We start from the raw sequence: 16,089 nt of genomic DNA, 5'->3' as shown, positions 1-16,089 counted from the left end.
TAGAAGGTTGCACATCTCATGGGAGCAGAGTCGTTTATATTATGTGTGCTTGGAGTTATGACCTGGGGAAAGGACCAAGGGTAACAGAATTCAGGATTATCTTAGATATTTCATGTCCCTAGCAAGTGTTAAGGACAATTAAATGGTGGTTCCAGTCACATGCACTTGAAGAGAGAGACAGGAACTTTGCCCTGAGTGTAAGTAGACTTGTGTCCACTTCATTGTAAACTCTGGCTTCAAATGAGACAACTTTACAAAAAATACATACGTACATACATACATATGTATACACACACACATATATGTATATATATAGAGATATATAGATATATATCATGATAAGCTTCCTTTAAATGACCCCCCCTTCCCCAATCAACCCTTCCTAGTGTCCCAGCTAATCTTGTTTCCATGTCAGGACTCCGTGATGTAACACAGCATAACAGCAAGGAGGACCCAGAGGACTTTCAACCAGATATACTTGGAAAGGACTCATCATGGTAACAACTTGACTCAAAGCTGTTAATTTGGTGACCGGATCATAATTCTAATGATTCTGGAATAGAGGACAAGATGGAGGGCTTGAGGAAAGTTGAAGTCTTGGATCAGTACTAGAAGGCTTTGGGATTCAAACTCCCATCTGTCCTAACCCACCATGTTCTCTTATCCTTCTCTGGATCTGCAGTTCTTAGAGGAGCAATCGAAAGTAAAGCCCCCACAGAAGTAATGTGGTTGATTTGATGCTATGTCCCCCAGCTGATTTCCAAGTACACTTCTAGACAGGAAAGGATATTGGTTCTGCATGAGGTCTGACATCCCCAAAGTATAGTATAATGTCACCAATGTGCCAAGGATCTCCTTCTTATCTGCATCTGAGATTGCTGAGCCCTTCCAGGTCAGTAGGGAATTCTTTGCAGATTCAGCATGTTGTTTGGCCTGAACAGGGAGTTCTAGGATAGGGGTAGGAGAGAGAAAACAAGGGAAAGAAGAGAAAACCAATCTTAATTTTTTCTATTTGAGAGCAAGAGAGGAGCTACAGTAAGGCACAAAGCAGTGGTCTCTGAACTTTTTGATTACACATGAGTACTAAACATTCTTTGGGCACCTCCCCCATATAAATTATATGCTTGTACATTATTCTAATTTCAGTTTATTTCAATACTTGGTTTTAATGTATCATAGCTGAAAAAATACCTCACATAAAAATACATAGCTCCAAATAGAAATACATTGTTAGTGGTGATTATTAAATTAAATTATTAAATCATGATACTCATATTTCAATCTTGTCTAGGAATTATACAAGTGTTATTTTTTGAAATGTGGCTAGCAAATTTCCTTCTTCCCTGATATCAATCATCTATTCTTGTAAACTAATCTGAAAGTGTTCCATTTTATATCAGTTCTTCATTTATAAGATTTTTAAACAAGTCAGAAAATTCTTTTTCCGAGTCTTTTTAGAGTATGCAAATATGAGCATTTTTCCTGGTAAAACACACCATTTTTGTGAACAAAATTACCTAACAATGGAAACCTTTCCAAACTTCCATTTTTCAAAATGTTCTCTCTATACTATGAGTTTCTTTTTTAAAAAATCAGTTACTTTCTCACTCATTATTAAAACATCACCTATGTCTGATAATCCTTGACATACAGGGAACTAACACACATATGTAACACCAAAAATGTCCTCTCCTCCCCACCCTACCCCATTGCTGGAACCATAATGAAATAAATTCTGTCATTCCGTGCTTGTATGAGAAGTCTGGGGAATAATGTAAAGCTTGGCTGGAACCTGAATTAGAGGTATCAAGTGGTTGAGGCAACCACCAATTAAAATACAGGGGCCAGAGGATAGGAATTCAGGCCATGAAAGGGTGATGGGAGCATGTTCGTAGAAAAGGTGCCAGAAATGAGGTGAGAGGGTATTCTAGGCATGGGAGATTGTAATAACAATTTATATTTGAAGATCTTTCCTGTCCATTAATAGGCCATGTGACCTGCTTACATTACACAGGAAGCCTAAGTCATGTGTGGTATGAAGACCTTGCTGAGAGGAAAAGGAAAGTGTGTCAGAGAGAGAGCAGTTAGAGCTGAAGGAAAGAGCAGAGGTGCTGTGCTGTGAGTGTATTTGTGGGAAGGCCCCAGCAGGGGGGCAGATGGTTGCGGGACCGCGAGGCTCCGTGCTGTGATGTTGTGTATTAAATTCTTTGCTGCTGTGATGGATTGGGCTTACTGGTTTGGGGATCTGGTCCTCTGGTGTCTGAATAAATGTTTTACTTCTTCTACCTTCTCTGTGCAGAGTCTCTTATATTTTGTGATACGGAACCACACAGGCATTTTGACAATTATCATCTATATTGTGATTATTTGCCTCGCTAATAAAAGGATTAAGGACAATGCAAGTGCACCGAGACAAGAGATAGAATGGCACGTGTGAGGGACAGAAAGGCCAGTTTTTCTGAACAACAGAATACAAGAAAGGGAGCACTGTATAATGCGACTAGAAAGTTAGGTGGAGGCTAGGTTTTGAAGGATTTTAAATGTTAAACAGGAAATAATGTGATACAATGGATAGTGAGTGTTTTGGGCCTGAGAGTCAGGAAGACTTGAGTTCAAATCCTTCCTCAAACACTTACAAACTGTGTGACACTGAGCAAGTTACTCTGTCCATTTACTCTTCTATAAAATGAAGATAATAGCAACTCCAGTGGGTTGGTAGGAGGATCAAATGAGATGGTCTATGCAAAGAACTTTACTAACTTTAAAGTTTTATATAAATGTTAGCCAGCAGTAGTAGTAGTAGTAGCAACAGGAATAGTAGTAGTAGTGGGAGTGGGAGTGGTAGTGGTAGTGATAGTAGTAGTAGTAGCAGTAGTAGTAAGTGCTTGTTTGATTGGTTGAAACACTGTAGACAGTACCTTTATCACATTTCAAGGATCAATAACAGTGGCTCAGCAATCACAGCTGCCAATTCTCTTATTACTATGGGATGTTGTTTTTAATAGAATTAGAAACTTGAACTCGTCAAAGGCAGCTGGCTCTCACTCTTTCCCTTACGCTGGCATCTCAGTACTGCCAGTGAGGATGTCACTGGATGCCAAGCTGCTGGAAGCATTCCAACTGTGGATGCCGGTGATGTCTAGAGGTAAAGGACAGGAACTGTCCTGTGGCTTGGCTGGTAGAGGAAACCCCTTATGAGGAAAGATCTTCTACCAATGCATGTTGCATCTTCTCTGCAATGTACAAGGGCAGCTAGGTGGCACAGTGGATAGAGTGCCAGCCCTGGAGTCCAGAAGACCTGAGTTCAAATGTGACCTCAGATACTTATTAGCTGGTGTGACCCTGGGCAAGTCACTTAACCCTGTTTATCTCAGTTCTCCATGTGTAAAATGAGGTGGAAAAGGAAATGGCAAACTATTCCAGCAGCTTTGCAAGAAAACCCCAAATGGGGTCACAGAGAGTCAGACACTGACTGAAAATGATTGAACACCACCACCATAGTGCAATTTACAAACTGAGAAATAAAGACTTGCCCAAGGTCAAGTGGCCTGTATCCATCAGAGGTAAGACTTCAACCAATGTTGTCCTGGTTCTGAGGACAGCTCTCTATATTTACTACCTTCTTTTCAATAATACTGAACAATAACCTGCCCTGCCAAAATAGAGGCAAGTGGCCAAACCAGAGTATCATCACTAGTATGTAGTTAGTGTTCTTATGAGTTGATGTTAAGGAGTCAGGGGAGGTATTCCTCGACAGTATCACATCCTAACTGCATGCCTAACACTACCACTCTTTTCTTGTCCTACCCTAGATGTTTGTATTTTCTCTAAACAAGTTATTTTTGAAAGCATACTTTCTATTGCACATATCTTCATGTGAGGGAGCATGATTTTTTTTTCCTAGCAGAAAGTCCTTAAAGGGATGGATGTGAGAGATATTATGCATATTGAATTGATAAAAATTGGCAAATTATTTGATATGACCTGATATATGATATGAAGCTGATGGAAAAGTGGAGGATGATTCTAGGATTGCGAATCTGGGTGACTTAAAGAGGTATTGGTGGAGGCTTTGGCAGTAAAAGGAAGTTAGGAAGAGGGGTGGGATGGGTTTAGGCACAGAGGTGAGGAACCTGAGGCCTCAAGGCCACATGTGGCCCTCTAGGTCCTCAAGTGTGACCCTTTGACTGAATCCAAACTTCACAGAACAAATCCCCTTAATAAAAGGATTTGTTCTGTAAAACTTGGCCTCAGTCAAAAGGCCACAGCCAAGGACCTAGGAGACCACATGTAGCCTCAAGGCTGCAGGCTCCCCACCTCTGGTTTAGGGAAAAAGATAAGTTATCTTTTGAACATCCTCTGCAACAGATGTTGGTGTATAAACTATGATTATTTTTTTGGCAGCCTTTTTCCAAAAGCTTATCAGGAACACTGCAATATGAGATGACCAAGTATCCATGAAATTGTTTCTTATTTCTTGTGGAAGTATAAAAGACTAAACAAATCAGACTCTACGAACTTCTTTATTTGCTTCTCCAAATAGAACCTGTAAACCACCCTTCCATTTAACACTTTCCATTTTGGGTCCTTGAAGGTTAGGCCAGCTGACTTCAAGTTCTGATAGGTTCTACCATGATGCAAAGGTCTCAAGAACAAACCTGGTGACAGGCTGTCATTGGTTTCCCAAGATCACTCTAAATATGGAAAGGCTTATCACCAGTAGTCTGGCCACTAGATGACTGGCAACCCCTGAAACAAAGAAAACTACGACAGGGCCCTCAGACCTGTGCAGCCCCCTTCCACTTCTGCGTGACTGTTACAGAGTGGCCACACCAAAAAGTAAATAAAAGGTAGCAAATGATGCTAGTAAATCAGTTTTCAGATCAGCTATCGACAGTGATTTAATTGTTAGTACTGTTAACGTGAGATCACTATTTGGCAGCTAGTAAGGGGGCATACTCTTAGAGGGGGGCCATCTCCAGTCATCCTGATCTGTATCTTGACACTGGACCCAGATGGCTCCAGAGGAGAAAGGGGGATTGGTGACTTTGCACAGCCCTGCCTCGCTTAAATCCAATTCACTTGCAAGTCATGGCACTACCTCCCTGATATTGGGGTCCTCTTTGAGAACAAAGGACGAACCACAACAACAACAATACTCCTAGAGGAAGTGAACCATATTATTATTGACATTTTTATTGCAAATGAAATCAGAAGGCAGAAGAAAGTTGTGGATGACCACGTCACTGCCCTCCTCAAGCAGCCTAAGATCAAACACAAACTTCTGTTTGTCATTTAGGACCTTGACAATCTGGCTCCAACCTATCTTTCCATCCCAATTTCATATTATTCCTCCTACGGCATTCTTTGTTCTAGTTGAACTGGCTTGCACACAACTTTCGATTTTCTGCCTTGGTGACTTTCCCAGCTGTATCTCATGCTTAGAATCTTCTTCCTCCTCATCTCTGCTTCTTGAATCTCTAGAGTCCTTCAAGTCTCAGCTCAGCTGCTACTTCCTACATTAGACCCCCTTTAGCCTGCCAGGTAGTCCCTCCATCAGAATTACTTTGCATTTGGAATTTGCTTCTTTGTGCAGGTGTTTTAATCCCCTCAGCAGAATATAAGCTCCTTCAGGGCAGGGACTGTTTCATTTTTGTCTCTGTATCCTAGTGCCTGGCATAGTGCTTTGCACGTGTGTTTAATAAATGCTTGTTGAATGTATAAATGAATGAGGTCGACAAATTCAATGAAAAATTTGATAAATCCCTTCAAATCATCAATATGCATTTTAATAATAATTTACTTTGGTACAAATAATTATGGAGTAAAAAATAAAAGAGGCCGAAGAGCACAAAGAAGGTTACAAGAAGTAATTTTTTCAGGATGAGGATCAGAAGGTGCTGGACAAGTTAGGCAATAAAAAAATTCCTCAAAGAAAACCTGGTTGTATCTTAACAGACATAAAATTACTGATAACCTATTTGGGAGTCATTTTCAAATCAGTCTGTGTACAGATAATCAGACTTTCAACTTAACAGAGAAAAGATTAAAATCAAAGGCAAGTAAAAGAAAGGATATAAATATGAAGATATGGCATGCAATCAAACCAACTTTAATTTGACCAACTTAAACAAGTTTGACTCTGAAAAATGGGAAATGGCTAAAAGACTGGATAACACAGACAACTGTAATTTCCTAAAGAAGTTAAATCAGTTACCACACTGAGACCAAGAAACCCTAGAAAGTATCTTAGCCAGAAAGCACACGGTCTTCCTTGTCAAGCAGAGAGCCATGGCAGCCAAGAGCAACAACATAGGTTTAGAATATAAACTCACTTATAAAATTTTTTGTTGGATCATGGTGGATGATTGTGACTGATAACTTATTTTACAAAACTGAGAAGCAAAAGGAGGAAAAACAAGATGACAGAAAATATGATGAGAGACATTTACTGGAAGCCGGTTCATATGGAGTGTATTTAAGGATAAAATTGGAAGGACAATAAGCAGATGAAAGTAAGTGATAATCTGTACCCACACTGGTGAGATCTTAGATCCAGTGAAATATCAAAGTTACGCTTAGCTCTTTTCAAGTGCCCAAGTGGCAAGCTTTAGGTTGGGTGTAGCCCAACACAGAGAATCTGCAGACTATATATACTGTTAAATTCTTACTTCCCTCCTTCAGATAGACATTTTGTTTCTTATATATCAGATTGTATGTATACTCCAGAGGGAAATAAAGAACCAATGACTGGAAGTTATAGGAAGGCAGATTCCAACTTCATATAATATGGAAGAGCTTTCTAATAATTATTATTGTCCAATAATAGAATAAGTGAGCATACTTCATAAGGTAGTAGGCTATCCATGACAGATGATGGTAAGTAGAGGTTGGACGACCACTCACTGGGGATGCTATGAGAGGATTCAAACATCAGCTAAGGAAGTGGACTAGAAAGTGCTTTCCAACTCTGAGATTCTCTAATTCACCAATTACCTTTTTCATGTTTTCATGTTAAACCATGGCATAGGTTAAACGTAAGTTCCATGAAGGCAGAGATCATTTATTAGGCTCCTTATGTGTTACGCACTGTCTTTAGTGTAGTATTCTCAACATTCTAAATACTCAAAAAATACTTGCTTTACTCAGTCACTGACATAATCAGCAAGGAAAAGGTTATAAATGTGGCCTGCCTTTTTCAAGTTTTCTCTATTTAACAATGGAACGGAATGGAAGTAAAATAACCCTAGATGGCAGCATTGCTTCACAAGTTCATAGTTTATTTATTTTGAGGGTTAAAAAAAATATTTAAATACATCAATAAAATCAAGCTTCCTCTCCCCATCTCTTCCTGTCTTCCTTCTCTTCCCACTCCATCGGCCTCTTCCAATGGCTGGGGGTAGAGGGAAGGATTGTAAAAAAATCCTCAGAAGAACTCACAAATGCTAATGAATATATGCAACACACTGTTGCAAAGGAAAAAGAAAATTCTATACTGCCAAAGAATCCTTTTCTAGGCTGAAGCTTCTGCCCCACTCTGTGCCATACCTTGGACATCCTCATCACTAAATAGTGGGCACATTCCAGTTGAGTATGGAGTAGTGGAAAGTACCCTGGACTTTTAGAGTCAAAACACTCAGAGCACATGACCAAAGTATCATTCTTTCTCTTAGTGTTATCACCCCAGATTTAGAGATGGTGAGGTAGTTCTATTTTCCATAAAACTTTGTCTTGCTGTATTTCACCTAAAGTCTCTTCCTGAATTCACCTTATACTTTGGTTCATCAGTTATTCCTTTTCTCTTGCTTCTTCAATCTCTCCCTGACCACTAGATTCTTTCTATCAGTCCACAGATACGTAGGTCTTCCCCATCTTGAGAAAGCCTTCAGTTGGTGCAGCTAATCCTTTTGGGCAGCTAGGTGGCTCAGTGGATAGAGTCCTGAGTTCAAATATGGCTTCATATACTTACTATGTGACCCTGGACAAGTTACTTAACCCTGTTTGCCTCAGTTTCCTCATCTGTAGAATGATCTGGAAAAGGAAATGGCTAACTACTCTAGGATCTTTGCCAAGAAAACCCCAAATGGGGTCACAAAGAGTTGGACATGATTGAACAACAAATCCCTTTAGCTTCCTTCTTATTTCTTCCCCTCCTTTCACACTTAAATTTACTGAACCAGTGGTGTATACCCATTGTTTTTACTTCTCCACTACATAGGCTCTCCTCAACCTCCTGAAGTCCAGCTTCCAAATCTATTATGCTATTGAAATCCTTCCTTTGAAAATCATCAGAAATCTGATCAGTAAGCCCAGTGATCTTTGATTAGTCCTCATCTTTCTTGACTCTTCTGTACTTTATAGCAAATGATATTATTTGCCACCTTCTTCCAAGAACTCTTTCTCTTCCCTTGGTTTTTCTGCCTCCATTATCCTGGCTCTCTATACTTCTGTATATTCTCTTTCTGTCTCATCACTTGGTTCTCTTCCTTCTGCTACCTGATAAATATGAATGTTTGCCAAGGTTCCTAGTTCTTTCAAGGTTTTGAAGAGTGCTTATTTCAAAAGTCTTAGTGAGGCTTCTGAAATAGCTTGCTAATGCTATTAGCTTATAAACTGACATGGATTTACAACAATAATCTTCTTTAACAATTAGAATTAATAATAGGACAGGGATATCCCTTGGATCAAAATCTTTGTTGATATTTCATAGAAAATGTCTTCTATTGGCTCTTCCTGTTTATCCTCATTTCCACCACCATAATAATACAAGCCACCATCACCTCACACCTGGATAACTGCAGCATGATTCTGGTGGGCCTCTCTGAGCCTCAATTCTCCTTCCCTTTAATTCCTCTAACATTCTTCCATGAGTTCTTCCTGCCAAGGTCCTGTGACTTTTGACACAGGCATGTCCAACATAGTAGGAAAGGGCTTATAAGTTTTTGTCTAGGATGCAGTTAATCTTGTGACATAGTGCTATAGTTGCCAAGCCAATCAGTATCCTCTGTGTCCAAGAACTCAGGCAGTTTATGGTGCAGCCCAACACATAAGAATTCACACTAATACACAATACAAAGAAAGTTATATAAACAGAGTCACAAAGGTAAAAAACACAGCTACTTAGGAACACCAAACTCTTACATCTGAACTGCTCCCTTCAAACAAATTACAAATAGTTAAAGCTGGAAGGAGCCTTGGAAATTCTTTAGCCCAGAGGAGTCAAACTCAGGGCCCTTTGCTACCACAAAACTCCTAAGTGCTGCCCATACTACATGAAAATATAATTGGGAAATGATGTAATCAATCAATCAATAAACATTGATTAAGTGCCTACTATGTGCCAGGCACTGTGCTAAGCACTGGGGATACAAAAAGGGGTAAAAGACAGTCCTTTCCCTCAAGGAGCTAGCAACCTAATGGGGATATGTCATGCAAACAAATATATACAAAGCAAATTATAGAAAAGATAAAAGAAAATAATTAACAGAGGGGAGGGCCTAGAAATACGTGGCATTGAGGAAGGCTTCCTGTAAGAAGGCGGGATTTTGGTTGGGACTTAAAGGAAGCCAGAGAGGTCAGTAGCTTGAGTTATGGAGGTACAGCATTCCAGGCATGAGAGATAAGCCAGAGAGAACACCCAGAGCCAAGAGGTGGCACGTCATGTTCGTGGAACAGCCAGGAGGCCAGTGTCACTGGATCAGAGTATGTTTTGGAGAGTAAGGAGTAAGAAGACTTCAAAAATAGGAGGGGGACTAGATTATGAAGGCCTATGAATATCAAACAGAGTATTTTGTATTTGTTCCTAGGAAGCCACTGAAGTTTATTGAGTGGGGGGGGGGCGGTTGACATAATTAGACCTGTGCTTTAGAAAAATCACATTAGTGACTGACTGGAGAGAAGGATTGGAGAGAGGAGATACTTGAGGCAGGCAGGCCCACAAGTAGGCTCTTACTATAATCCAGGCCTGAGATGATAGGGCCTGCACTAGACTGGTGGCAGCATCAGAGGAGGAAAAGGGGTATATATATTTGAGAGATATTGCAAAGGTGAAATCAACAGGCCTTGGCAATAGTGTGTAAATAGGGGATTAGTGAGAAAATATGAGCAAGCAATCCAGGATGACTCTGAGGTTGTGAATCTGAGGGACTGGAAAGATGGCGATGCCCTCTACAGTAATAGGGAAGGTAGGAGTGGGAGAGGGTTTGGGGGAAAGGTAATGAGTTCTGTTTCGGACATATCGAGTTTAAGATGTCTACTGGACATCCAGTTCAAGATGTCAGATTTGAGATCAGCAGAGAGTTTGAGGAAGGATAGGTAGATTTGAGAATTATCAGCATAGAGATGGTAATTAAATTATGGGAGCTGACAAGATCACCAGATGAAGTAGTATAGAAGGAGAGGAAAAGAGGGCTCAGGACAGAATCTTGAGAGACAGCAAAGGATACAGAGACGGAGCAATCAGATAAGTAAGAAGAAAACCAAGAGAGAGTGGTATCCCAAAAACCTAGAGTGAAGAGAGCATCAAGGAGTGTCAATACTGTCAAAGTCAATATTGATCAATAGTGTCAAAGGCTGCAGAGAGGTCAAGGAGAATGAGGACTGAGAAACCACCATTGGATTTGTCAACTAAGAGATCATTATTGGTGTTGGAGAGAGCACTTTCACTGGAATGGTGAGGTCCAAAGCTGAAATGTAAGGGATAAAGAAGAGAGTGGTAGGACAGAAAGTGGATGCACTGATTGTAGATGACATCTTGGACTGTTTGGCTACAAAGGAAAGAAGAAGAAAAGGATGGTAGCAGATTTGGAAGGATCAAATGAGGGTTTTTTCAGGGTAGGGGAAACATGGGGATGTTTGCAGGTGGTAGGAAATGAATCAGTCGACAGGGAGAGACTGACTATAAGTGAAAGTGGGGATGACAGAGGGGGCAATCTGTTGGAGGAAACAAGATGAAATGGGATCACTTAAGCAGGTAGAAGGATAAGCCTTGGTAAGGAGTAAGGCCACCTCATCATGTGATACAAATACATGTGAAGGAGGAGAGACTAGCAGAAGGCACCTGAGCAGTGGGAGATGAGGAAGAAGGGAGATGAAGGAATTCATAGTGAATGGCCTTGATTTTTTTCCATAAAAAATGAGGCAAGATTCTCAGCTGAGAGAGTATGGAAGGGGAAGCCATGAGAGGCGTGAGGAGGGTCGAAAAGGTTTGGAAGAGTTGCCATGGAGAATGGGATAGCAAATTGCTAAAGGAAGTATGTCAGGATTGCCTAGCAGCAGTGAGAGCCCAGGTGAGATTGTATAATGTAAATCTACAGTGGACTCAGTCAGAATAGTTGTGTGATTTTCTTCACCTTCATTCAGTAGCATGTGTATAGGAGTGACGGTGGTGAATGCTGAGACTGAGCCAAAGCTGAGGTTTGACTATACTCTAGTCATAGTGTTTCTTTAGTTTCAAGCCTAAATTCATGTCTTATACTGGGATTCTTGACCCTCCCTCTCACAACCCCTACCAGGGACTGAAATCCCACCCCTGAAATCATGTATCTACCTACTGTCACACTTCCCTGATGCCAGCTGCCACTCTGTTCAAACCTCTGCCTGCTGACAAGTCTGCAAGGCTATGACCAGACCTACCCAAATGTACACTTATGGCAGGAGCTCTCTAACAACATCTAAATGGACCCCTTCCTATTATCTCCTTCTGAGACTTTCTCTGATTTTCTGGCCTGCCTTTGAGGGTCTGGGTCTGCCTGGTCTCCAGGTCTCAGCCATCTCCAGGCTGAATAAATCCCAGTAATGATACTGAGTACCTACCTCTCAGGGTCAGGTATCCATAAGCGAGGTTGGTTAATGCTTGGGCATATCTCCAGTGTTCAGTTCCAAAAACAATTCGGGAAAATGTAACACAACGAATCAGTTCCTGGTTTGCCTGGCAGTTCTGAAAATAGGAAACAAGAAACCATTATGTTTATTATAAAGAAAATTGCCTAGTGGCCCTCTCATTTCAGTAATGCATGGCAACATTCAACTTATATCTCTTCTTTACTACTAACTGTGTGAGGGAGGACAAGGTGAAAAGCTTTTTGCACCTGTGGAGCAAATACAAGCACTGGTCTCCCCACTTTAATCCATCTGGTCCATAGCTTTAAAGGAAATTAAATACACTAAAAATACAGTCATATATTGACTACACCAGTAGATACTTCTGTGCCTTGGTATTCTGGAAGCAGCTCAGGACAAGGAGTCAGAAGACCTGGTATATGTCAATCCATAATGTAGGCTGACCTAAACCATTCTGCGCAAAAAGCTATGTTTTGATCTTCTCTGCCTCAATGACTAATATTGCTTAATAGGGAAGATGATCCTTGTTTTCCTTGGTGCAACACTAGCCCATTTACTAGCAAATTAAACAGAAGGCTAGGAAAAGCCCTTTCAGCTGAAGTAACTAAAAGCTTGTATGAAATAAAAATAAAATGACTTGCAATCCATCCTAAATCGCAAGTTGTGTATGGGCAATATTTTACCTTAAAAAGTCAAAATTATATACTATGAAACATGAGTTCTTGTTTAACTCTGGAAACCTCTTCTAACCCAAAATTGTGAACTCTTACAAGATCAAGCCAAGGACAAGAACATATCCTTTCCCCTAACTTGTCTTGAGAGGAATCTGGACCTATTTGTTGTCAATACTTGACCAAGAAAGTATATTGAGATAGTGCAAAGCAATGGGAAGAGTGCTGAATATAGAATGGGGAAAACTAGGTTCAAATCCTAGCCCTACTACCTTCCAACTTTAGTTGCTTTTACCCTCTGGGTCTCAGTTCCTCATCTGTAAAATGGGTGAGTTGACTTAGATGATCTCTAAGGCCTCTTCCAGCTCTAAATCTATGATTCCGTGAGAGCTTCGCTGATTAAGTAAAGTCTGTCCCAGACAAGGTTCACCCTTATATTCTGATTGCCCGTTCTCCTGAAATTTGAGAACTTGTTTATCTTACCTAAAAAGGCCTGGTCATTCTCCTTCTTTGCTCTGACTTCTAGGTTTCTAGACCACTGGTCCTCTAATGCTTCTAAGTAACTAAAGGAATCTTCATCGCCAGCTTTGGCCATCAAGGACCCAGACCTCTGTCCTCTTCTTTCCTATTGGTTCTGACCCCTTGGCCTGACTAACTTGACCTTGTTGCCGTTTATGATCAAGATGAACTAAAACAAAATAAAACAACTAAAAAGAAAAAAAAGAACCCAAAATTTGTTTTTGAGTTTGGCAATGGGGAATACAAACATTCTTGATAGTTCTATACCATGGACCCATTAAATCAACTATGAAAACTACTAAAATAATTTTATAATACAAATGAAAAGCTAGTACGACTGGTTTTGGTTTTTTACCTTTTTTGCCTTAATCAGCGACTCAGCTTTTTTCTGTGATTTGTTTAACTTCTCCTTCGGAATAGACATATAATCTGCATTCCTTGCTACCTTGTCAGTTTCATTTTCTTTGTCTTCACTATCTCCAAATTCATCACTAGGATTTGATTCACTCCTCTGCTCAGCAACCAATGTTCTGGTTTCCTTTTCCCTAATGATAACATATAGTACATTTCTAGGAGATGTGGATGCAGAATTTAGTCCTTATATATAAAGTAGATTGTTTAAATTGAAGAACACAGCATTTCATAGTAAGTAGGGCTATTTAGCCACATAAAGTACAATTCATAGTCTAATTTAAGGAAGTAAATCTTTTAGATAATGAAGAAAGCATTAATATTTATTATCTATGTGGTCTTGAGCAAATTATTTTCCTTCTCTGGCCATAGTTCCCAGAGAGCAGTTGTACATGATTTCTAAAACTCCTTCCAGCTCTAAGTCCTACCATCTTATGAAAGTTAAGGAAGATCTAGATATAGCAAAAACTTGGGAAATGAAAGAAAGGTCCCACCCTTCTAAAGTAGGGTTCAGTAGAGGGTTAGATATTTGGTCTAAATCATTTAAATAACCATATAATCCCTTTGCTTTGGCAGTATGAGATAAGGTTCTAAAGAAATACTGAGGAAAAACAAAGTCATTCTGAAGCAGTGGCCAAGGTAATTGTTAAAAATCTTCATAAACTGATTTGACAAGGGATCCTGACATATTTATTCATCTAAGCCAAGGGTTTTCAAAGTGATGATGTCAACAATAGATGTTCAGGTGGTCTGCACTTTAGTTTCTTGCATAAAATAATCAGTCACTTGTTATGCAAAAAGAAGACATTTTCAACGGTGTCTCAGCCATAAAATGTCATGTTTTTCTATTAATAGGGGTCAGGTGTGTTAAGAGTCAGGAAGCAGGAATTTGAGTGGAGTAAGAGGTCCAAGAACCACAAAACCTTTGAAAACTTTTTTGCATTAAAAAAATGTTCTGCACTGTAATAGGAGGGAGGGCACAAATATTATCCATGGACCAAGTGGAGACCCCTTAGTAGACTGATATGGAAAGAAAAAGAGAATCCAGACCCAGAGCTTGGAGGACAAAAGAGATGCTAAGAATTTAAAGTGTAATTTTAGAGCCCTTAATCTGAAGGAAACTGGTAGATAGTTTTATAGAAAATGATCAAATGAAATTGGAGAGAGGGACCTGGATATTATATAGCAGATTGCTGAGTTATGCTTCGTGATCATTAGAAGATCATAGGAGGACAGAGAAGTGCTACAGGGCCAGACAAAGGCAAATGTTCCAATAGCCTATAAAGGGAAGTGAGTAAAGTCTATAAACTATAGGCCAGGGAACTTGACTTCAATGCCTGCTAAAGTTATATAATGTGTTAGAAAAGATATGGCTAGTTAACATCTTGAAAGGGAAACAATTATAAGAATCAGCATGGTTTCATTGGGCATAAATAGATCATGCCACACTAACATTATTCCACAGTATAACTCCAATACAGATCAGGATATGGTTCCCCTGGATTTTAGCAAAGCATTTGATTTCAGCAAAACATATTCTTGTGGAGAGGTGTGGGCTAGATAACAGGCTGCTAGGTAACTCTGGAAATGGTTGAATAACCAAAGCCGGAGAGTCATTTAAGGTTTAATGTCAGCTTGGAGGAAGGTCTCTAATGGAGTATCCAAAGAATCTTCCCTCTGCCTTGTTTTGTTTAATTAGGTTCTCAGAGGTCAATCTGGCCCTCAGGCCACCTGCAGCCTAAGACACTCTTGAGTGTGGGCCAGAACAGATTAAAATGTAATTGGTCAATATTTAACAAAACAAATGAAAATACAAAAAGCATAAACATTAATATTAGCAGTTTTCTAAGTCAATATGCTATTTGTACAGTTTAATGTCCCCGTTTCTATTTGAGTTTGACACCACTGATCTATAGTCCACACTCTCTTATCCCCTTCAACTTATAGATGAGGGGACTGAGAGTCCAAGGGGACTTAAGTGACTTGTCCAAGGGTCACATAGGTAGCAATTATCAGAAGTCACATTTGAACCCAGGGCTCCACCTGACTCCAGAGTCTGTACTCTTTCCATCATACTACACTGATTCAGGACACAAACAATGTGAAGAAAATTGGGTTCTTCCATTGAAATTTTTACTTGGGTCACAAATTTCAGAGACCTTAGAGCCAAAATTTTAATGCTTTGCTGGTGCCAGTGGGGTTCATTGGGTAGAATAAAGATAAAGAAGAGCTATAGATATTATATAATACATCTATTACTGATTAAAAATAAAAAACTCTCACCAAAGATTTTTCATGACTGGGAGGTCCCATTCCATGTCTCCTGAATTACTGTGGCTGCAAAGCTCTGTTCTGCTTACTTGTTTGCTTACTTACAAGAGTTCCAGGTTGTGCTGCTGACTTCAGTAGGGATAGGACAAGATTGCATCTTCTTCCTACAGAGAAGCACAACTGACTAAAATAAAGTTCTGGTTATGAGATGTGCAGGAGCTTCTTCTTTTCTCTTGCCCCATCAGTTGAATGAGAAATTTCATAAAAAACACAGTGCAGCTCCACACAGAGAATTTTATATATGTGTGTGTATAACACTATAATTATACATAACTATATAATTGTATATGTTACCATACCTATGTAATTATATATA

General features: G+C 39.8%; 1 protein-coding gene across 1 annotated transcript in view; it reads right to left on the bottom strand.

The window, feature by feature from the left end:
- Window positions 1-15,760, bottom strand: part of TTC23L (tetratricopeptide repeat domain 23 like) — a 48,235-nt gene extending 32,475 nt beyond the window's left edge. Inside the window, exons 1-4 of the mRNA XM_036741101.1 lie at window positions 15,726-15,760; window positions 13,387-13,576; window positions 11,815-11,938; window positions 791-947 (exon numbers count right to left, since the gene is read on the bottom strand). Of these exons, the coding sequence (XP_036596996.1) occupies window positions 791-947; window positions 11,815-11,938; window positions 13,387-13,576; window positions 15,726-15,760 (506 nt within the window). The remainder of the gene's footprint in view (window positions 1-790; window positions 948-11,814; window positions 11,939-13,386; window positions 13,577-15,725) is intronic.
- Between the last annotated feature and the right edge of the window lie 329 nt (window positions 15,761-16,089).

The sequence above is a fragment of the Trichosurus vulpecula genome, chromosome 1 (assembly GCF_011100635.1).
Source record: "Trichosurus vulpecula isolate mTriVul1 chromosome 1, mTriVul1.pri, whole genome shotgun sequence".
NCBI classification, from domain to species: Eukaryota; Metazoa; Chordata; class Mammalia; order Diprotodontia; family Phalangeridae; genus Trichosurus; species Trichosurus vulpecula.
Note: the sequence above shows the minus strand (reverse complement) of the source record. Positions and strands in the feature narration are given on the sequence as shown.